Source organism: Macaca thibetana, chromosome 12 (genome assembly GCF_024542745.1).
Source record: "Macaca thibetana thibetana isolate TM-01 chromosome 12, ASM2454274v1, whole genome shotgun sequence".
In the NCBI taxonomy this organism is placed as follows: Eukaryota; Metazoa; Chordata; class Mammalia; order Primates; family Cercopithecidae; genus Macaca; species Macaca thibetana.
Genome location: NC_065589.1, coordinates 77,587,846 through 77,604,682, shown reverse-complemented (window position 1 = coordinate 77,604,682; position 16,837 = coordinate 77,587,846). Strand labels below are relative to the sequence as shown.

The following is a 16,837-nucleotide window of genomic DNA, read 5'->3' as shown; positions in this document are numbered from 1 at the left end:
GGGACCGACTGTCATTATGAAGGCAAGAGAGCATGGTGGCTTGGACTATGGTGGAAACAATGACGGTGGTAAAATGTCATCAAATTTTGAGGTATTTTGCAGAAGAGCTGACAGGATTTTCTGAGCAATTGGTTGTGGGGTCTAGGGGGAAGGGAGGGACTAAGGATGATTCCAAGCATTTAGTCTGTTCAAGAAAGAAAAATGGAGTTGTAATGACTGAGCTTGGGGCAACTTGAGTGAACCAGTTTGGTGGGTAAGATCAAGAGCTTGGTTTTGAACATGTGATGTTTGAGACACCTGTTAGACATCATTGGAGGAGCGGAGGAGTTAGGTGGCTATGCAAATCTGGAGTTCAGAAAAGCGTTGAGCTGGAGGTGTTCAACTTTGGGAGCTCTCAGTGTATGGCTGGTATTTAAAGTCATGACATGGGACTAGGCTGCCAAAGAGCTGAGACCCTCACTCCAGATCACACTAGTAATGCTGACCTACCTATCATTTGAAAATGGTAGGAAAATGGAAAACAAAGATTCGGTATCAGAAAACGTAGATTCAAACCCTATCTCTAAAATTTACTTTTCAGCTATATGACCTTGGTCCAAGTTACTCCAATTCTTTCTAATCTCAGCTTCTCTATCTGTAAAATTATAATCACAGTTTAGACATTAATAATGATAAAATCTGTGACAAGTATCTAGCACCAGATCCCATCCTAGTGCTTAGTAGGTACTCAATACAGGGTATCTATGACACTAATAGCTAAAATTCTAGCAGCAACTGCTGTAAGATTAGCAAAAAGGAAACTCTCGTATTGCATAAGGAATTGCACAAAGAACTTTATACAAATCACTACTCTGAGTTTGCAAACAAAATCTTTATATAGCACCAGAGTTTGGACCTGCAAGTGACCCAAACAATGTGGTCAGTCCTGTCTCATTTTGTAGATGAGTTCACTGAAACCCAGAGATATTTAGTTTTTTCTAAGGCTACATTTTCTGTCAGTGGCAGAGCTAAAACTTCAGACCGGGCTTTTTGATTCTCGGCTCTTAGCATTTTGCATCCAACAGAAAAAAAATGATTTTTAAACTCTCGGATTTAATATATTTGGGACATTGCCAGTGTTCTTGTTTTATGAATTTCAAAGGTGCTCCTTAGATGCTCCAACTTACTAATTCTTTACATGGTGTCCATACCGAGACATAAAATATCATGGTTTTCCATGAAAAGAAATATACAGGTTTATATGAAAGCAGATGACACAACAGTTTCTCTTTCTTTTGTTTTCAGTGCTCATATGTTATCATTTAGTTATCTACTGGCAAATAGGACTTTGTTCATATTAAAATTAAACAATCCAATATTTAACAGTATATGTTACGTTTACTTAATTTTTCTGCTGGCTCAGAAATATGCAATGGTATGTAGAAAGAGACCTATTCTATTCTACTTCAAATTATACATTTTTACATTAGAAAATCTCTAACATCAGGCTATCTTCTACTTGTAGTTTATATATAGGTTAAAAACTCCTCTGCAACGTCTCTGGATATTATACATTATTACAAAGTCTCTGAACAGAGCATAATGTCTTTTCCTTCCTATAGAATAACAAAGAAATGCCCTGTAATTTTATACTCAACAAATGAATTATTAATGGTAATAAACTAATAATTATTATCTTAGTGGATAATGCCTGTATACTGTAAGAAAAGTATTGTCCACATTTATATAAGCAAACTGAGCCTCAAAGAATTAAACAAGTCACTGAAGCCCACACAGCTGGTAAGGGATGTATCTGATCCATGGTTCATTGCTCTAAATCTCACGGTGCTTCATCCTCCCTCTATGGAGACGGGGTGGGCGTGCCAGTGTTGTGATGATCCAGGGCTCCGTATCAAGGGCTACTTAAACAATTTTCAGTAAAAACTTGAAGAAGTGTTTCTTCATCATATACACATAGGAAATATTTTACATTTGCCAACTCTCAGGTTAATATCAATCATTAGGTTTACTCACTTTTATTTATACCTGGCATAAAGGAATTAATAGATTAAAAAATATCTTTGTCCCCTGATATTATATAAGGTTTATCTGCCTCTATTTTATTTCACATTGCAAAGTTCTTAAAGCAACATTGTTCCAGGATACAGTGTTCTTTTGAAAAATGTACTCTACTTTATGACTTGGATTATATATTTAAAAAATAATATAGGATGTATGCATTTTGCTACTTGTTTGAGCCTTTTAAAATCTGCCTTGATGTGGAGTTTCTATGCTTTTTTGATGTATGGCATCACCAATGCAAAATTCATACCTACATTAAATACTTTTGTATTTGAGTATTTTTAAGATCATCTGAAACTATTTCAGTCACTCACCAGAATCCAGTAATTTGTAAACTACGTGACTGATGAAGTAAATTGACAATAATTTAGAAACTTAATGAATTTTAAACCTTTCTATTTAGAGATACCTATCAAACTGCAAGCGTAAAAACTTGACCCTAGTTATTTACTTTTTTCTACTAAAAGCAAAATTGTTCTTTTTGTGTGTCAGAATTTTTAACTTAAGTGTATACTTTTATTAAAATGATAGCCATGACGTGGGCCCAGGAGGCAGAGCTTGCATTGAGCCGAAATGACGCCACTGCGCTCCAACCTGGGCGACAGAGCGAGACTCCGTCTCAAAAAAAAAAAAAGAAAAGATAGCCATGAAATAAGGAAAATGCCTGTTTTTGACTTATTATCAGTAACTAATTAGAAAATAATTATTTCTCTTGTTAATTAATATTGAAATATATATTTTACCTTATATATAACTAAGTTTTACCACTATAAAGAGTGTTTTTAAGTGTCATAAAACCATTGCCAAGTCCATTATGCAGCATAATCGCATTAGGCTGTTAATTTCCACCTTATATTTATCCTATATTTTACCCTCAAAAAATGTAGAAACTTGTGTAAACAATATGTCTATATATTTTAGACAGAGTCTCACTCTGTCACCCAGGCTGGAGTGCAATGGCATGATCTCGGCTCACTGCTACCTCTGCCTCCTGGGTTCAAGTGATTCCCCTGCCTCAGCCTCCTGATTAGCTGGGACTACAGGCATGAGTTACCATGCCTGGCTAATTTTTGTATTTTTAGTAGAGATGGAGTTTCACCATTTTACTCAGGCTGGTCTCAAAACTCCTGACCTCAAATGATCTGCCCACCTTGGTTCCTGAAATGCTGAGATTATAGGCTCAAGCCATGGCACCTGGCCAATAATATACTTGAAGACAAACTTTAAGTTGTATTTTTTAATAACTTATCAAAAATTATTTTTTAAAACTCCATTTAATAACAAATGAATTGCAAAATTAATTTCATTCAATAGTCAACTGACACTATATGAAATAGCAAGGCTATAATGGTGAGTAATATAGACATGATTCCTGTCCTCATGAAGCTCAGAGAGTAGTTGAGAAGATCATCATTAAAACTTGTCATTACAGGAATAATATAAGTGCTGCAGGGGTATATAACTGGTAGTAGGCCAATCTGAGTACTGAAGAAAAAGAGAGGTGACATTTCCAAGACCCTAATGTCAGAAACAGCATATAAAACATTCATAACATTTGACAACCTAAAATAATTACAGTATTATCCAAATGGGGATAATTCAATGAACAGAAAAGAAAATGAAACTGGAGAAGTAGACAGGGATCAGACCTCCTAGTGTCTTGACTCTATGTTAAGACATTTGATCGTCTTCTTAAGAGTAATAGAAAGCTACCAAAATGATTCATATTACATTTACAATTGTCATTTTAGCACAGTATGCAGAATGGATTAAATGGAGACTAACATGAATTTGGAAAGATCAGTTTAGAGGAGACTGCAATAATCTAGATGGACTATTAGACTTGATGCTAGTCTTGACAGACACTTGGACCATGCAGTGATATGGGCATGGAAAAGAGTAACTGAATCCAGAGATAGCAGGCAGAATTGACAATATTTCATAGTTAATTAGATGTGAACGTTTAAGGAGAGACAGCAATCTAAGATTTCTCATAGGTCTCTGGGTATACTATGCACATTTTGTAAGACAGAGGTGTCAAAGGAGTAAGCAATTAGCAGGAGCGGAGGGGTAGATGAAAAGATACTTTTCAAAAGTTCAGTTTTAGAATTCAAAATTTGAAGTGTTGATAAGATATGTAAGTACAGATGCCATATGGACAATCAAGTATGTGGAATTCAGAAGAGAAGTTTCGCTTGGAGAGAAGTACCTGAGACTGGTGGGTACATAATGGTTATGCTTGTTGAGCAAAGTTTGTCTATGGGCTACACTAGGATGAGGAGAGTAGAAGAGAGGTAGATGGCTTACATACCTTACGTCTTTCTTTTCAAAAAGAAAAATGCCACATTTCAAAGAATACAGAGAAACTGGTGCTCTGAGGCACGAAGAAGCCAGGGAATTGGAACCTCCTGAAAGCAGAGGCAAGATAACTTACTGCAAAGGGGAGGAACCATTCTTGTTGAATGCTGTTCAGAAAGCACATCAAATATAAACTCAAATTATCCTTTTGTTTTTAGTGACAAAACGTGAAGATGTTGTCATCTTTAGAAAGAAAAGCTGGTAGGCTGAATATGTGATAGATATATAAGAAAAGGAAAGATAAGGAGCTCTTTCAAAAGTTTGGCCATGATATGGAAAAGGGAGATAGGGCTGTAAATAGTTAAGGAGGGTTGGGAGTCATAGGAGAGAAATATCCATTCCCCCATGCCAGGACAAGGGAGACATAAGCAAGTTTGTGTTGATAGGAAAAAGCCAGTAAGGTGGGGGCCATTAAGGGTAAGAAAAGAGAGAGATAAGAGATTGCTCAAGTCTTCTGGAAGGGGGAAGGTGTCCAGAATACAGGTGGAGGGATTGGAAACTTCCCCACTATAACAGGAAGGAGGAAAGGATTGGTCTCAATGTGGAGAAGTTTGTTGATTTGGGGGTGGGAAGTGGAGGAGGGGCATTATGATACTGTCTGTTCTCTGTAAAGTAGAAAATAAGTTTTCAGCTTGAAATGGAGTGGAAATAAAGATGAAGGTTGGAAGTTGAAGGAAAGTGCAGAATATTTGAAACTTTCTTTGCAGAGAGTAGGAGATGGAGCCAAGTGGGAAAATACAGGACTGTGTTGAGGACCACTGAGGTTTGTGATCATTAATTTAGAATGGTGCCAATCTGCCACGGGGTGTTATTTTCCCAACAAGGCTCAGCAGACCAACAGGCACAGGGGACCGTCTAGTTTTATATACCAATAGCAAGTCATTCTTTATTTAATTTAGTTTTTTGTTTGTTTTAGCAATAAAGAAAAATTAAGTGTTTCTTCTTTGAAATGGTATTTTTGTGTGTGTGTGTGTGTGTGTGTGTGTGTGTGTGTGTGTGTTTTCTCTAGATTATAGTGCCCTCACGTGGCTGATGCAGATCATTTACTTATGAGTGTTTTCATATGGATGGAAAAACTGAGAATTAAGCATGGGCCTTCCAGCACAGCTACTAAAATTAAAAAATAATAACTACTATTATTGTTTTGACCAAAACCAGTACTCGGTGTAAATGAACTTCCTTTCTAGATCAACACAACATTGTCCAGTTATAATAGTGTTGATATTTTGTTATGTATAAGTAATGTATGATTTATAGTAAAAACATTAGGAGTGAGAAAAGATATGAAGAGCATGTATTTCCTCTCTGGGATTTTTATAATTGTGTCCAGATTCACACTGATAAAGAGTGCCGCTTTACATAATTGCAACTAAATCTTTATTGTGCTTTTTATTAAATATGAAAGTCATTACTGTTATCTGAGTACTGAATATTTTCTTAAATAGTTGTTTTAGTTTTTGTCTTTTCCTGTTTTTTAATGTCAAGGAAAGGGAAGGGCATTGACTATACCTGCAAAGACAAAGTGGGATAGGGTGAAACCAACCCAATATTTATAATAAACTGTATTCTCTATGATTCAGGAAGCAATTTATTGAACATCTATTATGCACTATGGCCATTAAGTTGCAGGAGACTTACATATTTTAACAAATTTGATCTTCATAGCAATCCTGTTAAATGATTACTTTTTCTTACTTTTATAACCAAGTCAATTGAGATTTGGGGAACTTAATAAGTAATTTTGCCTTAGTTACAAACCCCAGAAATGACAGTGCTAATACCTGCCATCTTCTCTCATAGTTCAGAATTTTATGAGCAGTTGTAGTATATTATACACTCTGTTTAGAAAGGACCTTATAAGATATTCCACCAGGGTGACTTTTAGAATGATGTTATAATACACTTAATTAATTACTTGAATTCTCTTGTTGAATTTTTGCCAGGGTTTACATACATGATGAACTTGCAGTTTTATTGTTCAGTTGAGTCTGTCATTAATAAAATTTAAATTGATAAATTATTCACCGATGAACTAATTTCTTTGCATTTAATCTTTTTAATTACTAAAGGTACCTAAATAGCCTCAAAATAGTTGATGGCTTGGCCTGAAGACAAATGTAAATATGAGGTTGTTGAGTTACAGAAATGGCAAAAAAAAAGGTCAAGGATAGAATAATAAACAACAAAATAATAATAAGCACTAAAGTTTTAAACTTCATGGTGGTGAAGGCATGGTAGTGCATGAAAGTAAGATTTTTCCATTGAACTTTGTCTTCCTTGACGATATTCTTCTACTTTATTCAATATGCTCATTATGTGCACTATTCTTACCAACTGTGTATTTATGACCATGAGTAACCCTCCAGACTGGACAAAGAATGTGGAGTAAGTATAAATATTTTTCAATATTGACCTCCCTTTATGTTTCGTAATGTGCTTTTAACACCTTGAGACCTCCTCAATTTCTTTAACAAATCATGTTAGCTACTGTTTACCAGACCCCGATTCAAGTTCATGTGTATCATGAAATGCCTTCTAGGACAAAGCTTGTAGTGGGCTCACTCAGTTGCGCAAATTACTGCACTAGTTTGACTGCCGTTATCTGCAGCCCTTTATCTTCTTTGTGAGTCTTAATGCTCTTTTGAAGATCACCAGTGATTTACTAAAATCTATGGATAAAAAGTATACATAGTTTTTATGTTCCTTTTTAAATGACTATCACAGTTCTACGTGTTACTAGGATATGTTTGATGACTTTTAATGGTGCACATTTTATAAAATACAAATGCTTCACTCATTTTTGGATTAATACCTATTTGCTCCAATCAGACTGAAGGGCAGTGTATTTCAGATTATGTCTTCACATAGAGCCACATTATTTGGATCCTTTAAATTAATTAATGTGGAAAACGCAATATTTATTTATTTAGTCAATGAGAATGTCTTTTGGAATTTAATGTTTCTTTTTTGACTTAAGCTCCACCTAAACTCTGTATCATAGGGAGACCAACATGGAAGTGTCTAATTTTTGTTTGCTGTTTATGTCATCTTTAAGATATGTACATGTAAATTAACCACTAGATTTTTAATGTGAACTTGGCTATTTTCTCTCAGGTATACCTTTACAGGAATTTATACTTTTGAATCACTTATTAAAATACTTGCAAGGGGCTTTTGTTTAGAAGATTTCACATTTTTACGAGATCCATGGAATTGGTTGGATTTCACAGTCATTACTTTTGCGTAAGTATCTTAATACATTTTCTATCCTGGAAGAGTAAATCACTGGTGGGAGCCTATACTATATTTTCCTTGGTGGCTTGCCTTGACAGACCAAGCATTTTTCTTAGTAATCATATTTTTCTTCCAATCAAATTATTCAGTTTGGAGAAATTAGGAACTATCATAGTAAATTACATGGCTTTGGTTTCAGTTAGCACTGTAAAGTAATAAAGTTTCCCAAATAACAGAGATTATGATTGATGACAATGCCATTTTCCTCTTAATTGGGAAATCTGATGGCAACACTCATGAAATTAAAAGGTCTTGATGAAAGACCAAGGCAGACGTAGATTTCCCTAAATTCTGAATAACTCTGATTTAATTCTACAGGTATGTAACAGAATTTGTAAACCTAGGCAATGTTTCAGCTCTTCGAACTTTCAGAGTCTTGAGAGCTTTGAAAACTATTTCTGTAATTCCAGGTAAGAAGAAAATGGTATAAGGTGGTAGGCCCCTTATATCTCCAACTGTTTCTTGTGTTCTGTCATTGTGTTTGTGTGTGAACCCCCTATTACAGATATGTGACAGAGTTTGTGGACCTGGGCAATGTCTCAGCGTTGAGAACATTCAGAGTTCTCCGAGCATTGAAAACAATTTCAGTCATTCCAGGTGAGAGCTAGGTTAAACACCGAGGCTGACTTTAGCTACAGTGGTGCTACAATCACAGCTTTTGTGCAGAAGCCTTGTTGCTAGTTGCATATTGCAAATAAATATGTAAAAAAAGCAAGAATTGGTACATCATTTTTTGGATGGATTTGATTCTTTGCTTTTTACTCATTGCTTTCTTTAAAACTATTCTAAATCAGCCTTTGAGTTTAACAAGTGTTGCATGAGGCATTTGCAGTAACAGGCTACATGGTTTGCATCCTATAACATCAAGCTTTCCGCATAGAAGCTAAACTATGAGACATTCAGATTGATGCAAATTTGACAATTTAGGCCTAAAACTGGCAATCTTTTAAGCTGCAGATAAATGAAAGAGCAAGGGATAGCATGAGTGCTGCATGGGGCTCAGACTTCAGATGTCTTCCTTTTTTTAACCCATACTCAAGCTTGCCGAATTCACAAATATATAACCTCATAATTCATCGACTTCAAGATTTCTTACTACTCTATTCATATAGACTTTTCTAAAACCAGTAAGGGGTTAGGAAGTAAGACATCTGCAAATAAAAGCAAAATATTTACACAAGGTTGATGTTTAAGCATGAATAACAAAATCATTCTTTTGCTCTAAGGAGTGTTTGGAAATACACATTTGGTTCATTTCCATTCACAGTTTTCTAATGAACGTACAAGTTCTGCTTTCATTCATTTTCACCAGCTAGCAGGCTTTTCATGAAAATGTTATTCAATCACAAACATTGAACTAATATTGTTGGCGTTCTGCATGACACTTTTATTTTCCAGGACAAGCTCATGATATTTTTGCCAGTAAAATAGCTGTTGAGTAGTATATTTAAATTCCTCCTTCTGATTTTATTTGTAGGCCTGAAGACCATTGTGGGGGCCCTGATCCAGTCAGTGAAGAAGCTTTCTGATGTCATGATCTTGACTGTGTTCTGTCTAAGCGTGTTTGCGCTAATAGGATTACAGTTGTTCATGGGCAACCTACGAAATAAATGTTTGCAATGGCCTCCAGATAACTCTTCCTTTGAAATAAATATTACTTCCTTCTTTAACAACTCATTGGATGGGAATGGTACCACTTTCAATAGGACAGTGAGCATGTTTAACTGGGATGAATATATTGAGGATAAAAGTAAGATATACTCTATAAACCATTAAGTTGTTTAGTTCTCTAAATATTGAATATTATATATCATAGAAATTATCTCAATTTAGATGTGAACCAAGTGACTTAGACTAATTTAAGATGATTTAATACATATAATAGAGATATCAAATGATACCTTATTCCTTTTTTTCTTATCTGTCCATTGATATAGTAAAAGTTCTCATTTGAAAATGTATTGTCTTATACTCATGTTGAAAGTAATTTTGTATTATGCCATATTAAAAAATGTTTATTTGGTAGGCATTAATCAGGCATTTTTCAGTCATTTTAATAAATAAATCAGTAGTTTGAACTATTCAGCATATTCCACTGAAATGTGTTAAGAAGACTGAAGGGAAATAATTTGGCCCTATTTGGTTGATGCAACATATATATTGAGCACACATGCTGTATCTGAAAATAGAGAAACCATTTACCAAGATGAAATAATAATTTGTGCGCTCCTCAAAAGGTTAAGTAATCCTGATTTAGCCATTCACTTATTCATACTCTAATTAGTACCTTTAGTGTCATCGTTGTATTGTAGTTACCAGTTTAGTTTGATTATATTTAAGGTATGAACATCAGAATAATCTCATGTCATATAGTTCAGCATGATTTCTTAACATTGAGCCTAGCCCCTCTGTCATTTTTCTTATGTGTGTGCATGTTTGTATGTTAATACAAAAATACATATGTTTGCATGTGTGTGCATGTTTTCTGAGATCATCTTTGCAACTTACTGAAGTTATATGCAATACCTTAAAAATAAAAACTAAATAGTTCTCCATAGCTTAAAAATAAAAGCTAGATAAACTTAGACAACATATCTCTCCAAAGAAACAAGTTTATTTTCTTCATTTGAAAGGCAGAAATCAAGCAAAATTTCAAGCAAAACACTTATTTACAGCATCATAAGAGGGAATAAATACCTAAGCCCACTTCTCACAGGAAATGAAGTTAAAATTGGCAGGAAAAAAATGTCTGAATCTATTTGGAGCCCAGGGAAAAAAAGTATATGTAAAGTAAAATTTTATTTGCATGAAAACACCTAGACACAACAAGGCTTTCTTCTTTCTTACTTTTTGTACCCAGCAATAGACTGGCAGCTCTTTCTTGATGTATCCCACGCAATTTGAGCTTATATTTGCAATGAATGCTGATGTAAGAATGTTATCATAGTAATTCGTTCTGAACATTTTTAACATAGATTTGCTAACCATTTGTATAATCAAAAATGTTATATATTATTTGTTCAACATTTTGAAAAATCTCTTTAGCCATATGTATTTATTAGTTTATCCATCTCATTATGTTTGAAAACATTTGTGAGCTTTGCCACCTAAATGGGGTGACTGAAGTGTTTTACAGGCTTTTAATGATTCTTTCTATTCCTTTCTCTTCAAATAGGTCACTTTTATTTTTTAGAAGGGCAAAATGATGCTCTGCTTTGTGGCAACAGCTCAGATGCAGGGTAAGTGATGCTTCCTACTGAGTTTCAGTCCACACTACTCCATCAGTGTCAACAACCTGCCACCTCCCACTCATCCAGTCCCACTCACTCCTCACTCGAAACCCTCCATAAATTCTACTTCACGGTGACTCTCAGAATAGCCAGGGTAAGTGTAGATTCTCACCTCCTTCACACAGTCATTTGCTGCAATTATTTTTCTATGCTAGGTCACATCTAATCTTCCAAATTAATTCAATGTAAAATAGAGAATAAAACAGTATAATATGCATCTGAAGCTCAATAGAATTTTTAAGCACATACTTTTTATAAGTGTGATATTTTATATATACTAATGTGTTCTCCATGGCTTAAAATGTAAGATCTCTGAAGATAATGTTAATATCTGAGATATGGGGAGTATTTAGCATATGTTAGCAAAGTGGTTAAAAACATAAACTGGAGAGTCTGCATAGATTCAGACTTTGACTCCATCATATAATCTCACTTCTACTTGTCTTCATTTCCTCATATGACAAATGGGATAATAATAGGGTTTTTGTGATGATGAAGTGGATTAATAAATGTATAGCTGTTTAGATCGCTCAATAAGTGCTTGTAATTGTTATTATTGGGATCACCCAAATGTTTGCTATTAAGAAACATGGAACTAAAGCCTAGGAAAATTTTAAAATGCAGTTAATGTTCTCTATTTAGCAAGATTTTAGAGTCACACACAAAAGTCTAACGTACTTTCTTTGGACGATGATACTGTGGACATTAGTAGCTAATACCTGTAGCAAAATTCCCAGTGATAATAGGCTTTCCATTTGACTTTTATGATCAGCACTATGCTTCCTTTATCTTCAGCTTCCAATGATAAGTAAATCAATTGATTTTCATTCCTTGTGTGTAGTGTACTAAATGCTTTACATACACTATCTTCTTCAATGTTTGCAAATTCGTGAGACAGGTTCTCTTATTAGCCCATTCTCACATGCGAGGTGCCTGAAGATTAGCAAATTAAGTAACTTGCCCAGGATGGTTCAGCTCAGAAGTGTGAGGCAAGACACTGAAGCCCCGCCTGCTTGATCTTCAAGGTCCTCCTATGACATTTTTACCATACAGTGTCATTCACTCCTTGCAGCGAGCCCCACCTATCCTTTTCTCACTTCTTTGCCCTGTTCCCACACTTACACACATTTTTGCCTCATGACATCTTCAGTGAAAATCAACTTTTTCCTTACAGAGATTTTTTTATCTGTCCTTAAGTCCCAGAAGATACTAATCATGAAATTATTGCTTTTATATGGAGACATGATAAATATAATAATGACAATTATGAATCACAGAGGAATCCACAAAGCAGACCTAATAGATTCTGTTATTAGATAAATCAGTCCACATAGTGCTGAGCTAAGTACTGGGTAAGGTGAGAGAAATTGGCTTTTTTCTAGTGCCCGTATAAAATAGACACTGGCATCTATTAAAACAGGAAAACCAATTAGCAGACTTGCAGTTATTGACTTCCTCTCTTTCCTCTAACCTAATTACAGCCAGTGTCCTGAAGGATACATCTGTGTGAAGGCTGGTAGAAACCCCAACTATGGCTACACGAGCTTTGATACCTTTAGTTGGGCCTTTTTGTCCTTATTTCGTCTCATGACTCAAGACTTCTGGGAAAACCTTTATCAACTGGTGAGAACAGATAAAATGATTTTTATGAGACTCCTAAAACACTGAGCTCAAGAGAATTGCTGTAGAATACTTTATTACTTAGAGTGTGAGTTTGTAACATCCTGTATACAATTTATTAAAATCTCTCTTCCATTTTGCAGACACTACGTGCTGCTGGGAAAACGTACATGATATTTTTTGTGCTGGTCATTTTCTTGGGCTCATTCTATCTAATAAATCTGATCTTGGCTGTGGTGGCCATGGCCTATGAGGAACAGAATCAGGCCACATTGGAAGAGGCTGAACAGAAGGAAGCTGAATTTCAGCAGATGCTCGAACAGTTGAAAAAGCAACAAGAAGAAGCTCAGGTATAGTGAACAAGCATACAGTCCTTTGTTTTTCTTTATCTAAATTCGTTGACCTAAATGTTGAGGTAGTTGACATTAGAAATATGTCATATGTGTTTGGTAAGTGCTAGGAGCCTGTTTGTTTATTAAGAAGTTAATAGTTTATTGCAACGATCTCTGTCAATAGTAAAGGAACCAAAACACAGATAATTATAACTGCTTTACTGACATTTTTTCTCTCTTGTGACTCCTTGAGGAAATTAACTATTAACAAAGGCCTCATTTACTCAAACTTGCAGAGTAGATAAACCGACATGTCCTCAGTTGAAGTATTTTCTTAGGGGAAGAGGAATTCAGTTACAGTTGCTTCTTCATTGCAGTATCACCAGAGGTGGTAAGGGTCAGAAAACCAGAATCAAACTAAGAAAATTATTTCATTGAGTCTGGAAAGGCAAAGGCTTATTCAATATTTGTTCTCTTTTATATAAAGTATATAAATGCAAGTTTGTGGGTTACATCGGTAAATCACTAGTGTGTAAACATATTAAAACATTAGCACTCTCTGCCTCCTACTCTACAAATCCTTTAATTTGAACTTGACGAGCCTTCAAAATAAGGCAAGAATTTCCCTAATTATATTTGCTTGACTTAATGGCATTAACTAATCCAATTGCCTATTTTTGTCTTTTTTTGTATGTTGAATACAATTCCCTTTTATCACTGAGTATTCCTAAATATGTAATAAAGGTCAAAGTATATTGATGTAATAGCAACAATATTAAACACCATCTTTCTGCCAAAACTACAGTTATGCTTTACAAATTCATGCAGATGCCATGATCTAGGATTCTCAAATAAACAATACGTGTCATGTCTTTGCTGTGCATTTCTTAGTGAAATACTCAATTTAAATCACAGAGAAAAATGTAATTAAAATAAAATACTTGATTGAATTACATTTAATAATTCAATTTCTTTATTGTGTGAGAATGGAATCAAAGGCAAATGTCTACCAGGTTTAAATAGGAAACCTTTAATTCCTAAATTATTTCCTTCTTAAAATATTGTTCAAATTACAGAAAAAGTTATTATGATCTTTGAGTGTCTTGCTCATATTATTAGATAATTAGGCATCATAGTGTGAGGACAGAGCTTGAAGGTTCTCATAAAAGTCATATGTGTCATTTTCCATATGACTGCCCATTTTATTCTTTGATTGGTCTAATAACAATGTACCGTTTTCTAAAATATTGAGCGAAATGGAGAATTGATTTTCAAGATTATCTTCATGATATTGAAGCTCAATTAAGCAGTAACATGATAATTATTTTTTAAGTTTATATGCAACTTCCACCTACTTTGCGCCCTTCTAGGCAGCAGCTGCGGCCGCATCTGCTGAATCAAGAGACTTCAGTGGTGCTGGTGGGATAGGAGTTTTTTCAGAGAGTTCTTCAGTAGCATCTAAGTTGAGCTCCAAAAGTGAAAAAGAGCTGAAAAATAGAAGAAAGAAAAAGAAACAGAAAGAACAGTCTGGAGAAGAAGAGAAAAACGACAGAGTCCGAAAATCGGAATCCGAAGACAGCATAAGAAGAAAAGGTTTCCGTTTTTCCTTGGAAGGAAGTAGGCTGACATATGAAAAGAGATTTTCTTCTCCACACCAGGTAAAAATATTAAATTACATGAATTGTGTTCTCGTAAAAGCTTTTTAAAGAATATGCCAGAATTTAATGGAGAGAAAACTGCCTTCCACCTAGATGGCACAATGCTTTCAGAGTAGTGATGATTATCAAGTATTTTGGCTATCACTTCAGAGAATTTGTGAGTTTTACAACTTTTTGGAATCCCAGAAAGGAAATTTTAGATCCCTCTGGGTTTGGAAAGATTTGCAGTTTTGAGGTTTTCTTAAAGATTCAAAAATCTTGGAGAAATTTTCCACATCAGGAATTATCAGCAGATGGTTCCCACCTCTTCTTAACTATTGTGCGTGGATCTAGTGAACTGTGGGTTTTCTGAGTGACAAATTCCCAGAAATGGACCAGAGACTCTTTTAGGCCATCTGCGGGGTTGTTCCCATCAGGTGCAAACATCACATGCCAAGGGCATTCTTCTTGCCCTTGTTCCAAAGGGGACTGAAACAAAATATCTCTAAAAGTAGCCAAAACTCTCAGATAGACAGGCACTGACGGAGATTTATGACACGAAATAAAAAGTGGTGTTTAGTTGTACTTGATTATCTGTGTTTCATGTTAAACATGGGACTTGCATTCGAAGAGTGCTGTGATTTACAAACTGCAACAAATATTCACTGGGTGCCTCTGCCTTTTGTACACATACAAGTTGTTGAAATTTTAAAATTTAGAATCCTAATTGTCTTTGAAATCACCAAGAGAATTCACAGGAATACACAGTACCTCAGAAGACATTTTCACCAAGAGTGAAACCTTAATATCTATACAGTAACAATAACAATTACAACAACAACATTGATAATGGCTAATATTTACACATTGTGTTGTTATTTGTAATATTAATTCATGTAAGCCTTTCACTATAACCCTAGGTAAGTTCTAATTTAATTAATGTCCCCAATTTTTATGTGAAGAGAAGCAGGGGGCTGCATTCTTTGTTGAGTACCTATTTTATGATTGGCATTCTTTCTACACTCTCAAAATTAATGCTAACAGTTCTGTGGAATAGTAGTATTTTCATTACTACAATGAAAAAACTATTTTGGATCAGTAAAGTTAAAAAATTGCACAATGTCATATAGTAATAGAAAAAGTTTTTATGATCTTTGTTCATATTAGGGTTGTTGGTATTCAAATTTTGCCTGGTACTGAAAGCCTTAAACTTTCCACTTTATCAAGTTGCCTATGAAGACTGCCTTTAAAAACTGATAAGGAAATTTACAATATAACTTTATTTAAAAGACACAATGGCATTATACTTTCTTTTTTACTTTTTTGTAGTACAGACAAGCTCACATAACCTTACATGTGATATATATAAATTCTTGTAGGTCAGCCTTATTCATTTCAAATCCAAATAACATCATAAGATAGGATACATTGGGGATTAATTCAAATTTAACATAGGATCTTTAAACTAAATATCAAAATTTACTTGGTCTTTTTCATTTTGTTGTCACAATCATGATGATTCCATTAGTGGAAACATTAATCAATAAATAGGAATCCTTTGAAAGGCAAATCCCCTGTTTACAGCATTAGTGATTCTGAAAAGGAAGCAAGAAAAAGAAAGGGGGTGGGGGGACAGAGAGAGAGGAGAAAAGGGAGCAAAGGAGGGAGGAAGGTGGAGTATTTTTGCCTACATTTTTACCTAAGTTTGCCTAAATTTATGCCTCAACTTGTCTAAGTTTTGGCCAAAATTTGCCTAAATTTTAGCCTAGATTTGAAATTTCATATCAACTTCATATCAAACAGATACCCCAGAGCTTCTCTTCAATTTGCCTTATTTCTAATTGAATAAAACTAATTCTAGGCAAAATAGTGAAGGCTGATAAAGCTAGGCTCTGTCCTTCCTTTTTCTGTATGTTTTGCTCATAGATATGATATTCTCCCAGCAGCCTCCTCTTCATACTTCTACATACCTCCATTTCCCAGCTAGTTGCGTATTATAAGCAATCAAAGACTTTATTTTGCTTGATAAAGAAATAGTCAAACAAATGTCTAAGAGGATGGAGAGGGAGACAGAAAAAGACAGAGGGAAAGGGAGAGAAAGGGAAAGGCAGGGGAAGAGAAAAGGAAGAAGGGAGGTGAGACAGAAAACCCTGAAATCACACCAACCCCATTTTGCAAGCCCTGAAAGTAATACTGAAAATGTCAAACCAGATAGAAGTACTTAACCTTGGTATAGTAATGGAGG

General features: G+C 34.9%; 1 protein-coding gene across 3 annotated transcripts in view; it reads left to right on the top strand.

Moving 5' to 3' along the window:
- The window catches only part of SCN2A (sodium voltage-gated channel alpha subunit 2), a 163,825-nt gene that overhangs the window by 62,714 nt on the left and 84,274 nt on the right, over positions 1-16,837 (top strand). For all 3 annotated transcript variants that reach the window (XM_050752895.1, XM_050752893.1, XM_050752894.1), the window contains 8 exons: positions 6,715-6,804; positions 7,534-7,662; positions 8,219-8,310; positions 9,191-9,463; positions 10,889-10,952; positions 12,485-12,626; positions 12,767-12,973; positions 14,326-14,613. In XM_050752895.1, coding sequence (XP_050608852.1) covers positions 6,715-6,804; positions 7,534-7,662; positions 8,219-8,310; positions 9,191-9,463; positions 10,889-10,952; positions 12,485-12,626; positions 12,767-12,973; positions 14,326-14,613 — 1,285 coding nt within the window. The remainder of the gene's footprint in view (positions 1-6,714; positions 6,805-7,533; positions 7,663-8,218; positions 8,311-9,190; positions 9,464-10,888; positions 10,953-12,484; positions 12,627-12,766; positions 12,974-14,325; positions 14,614-16,837) is intronic.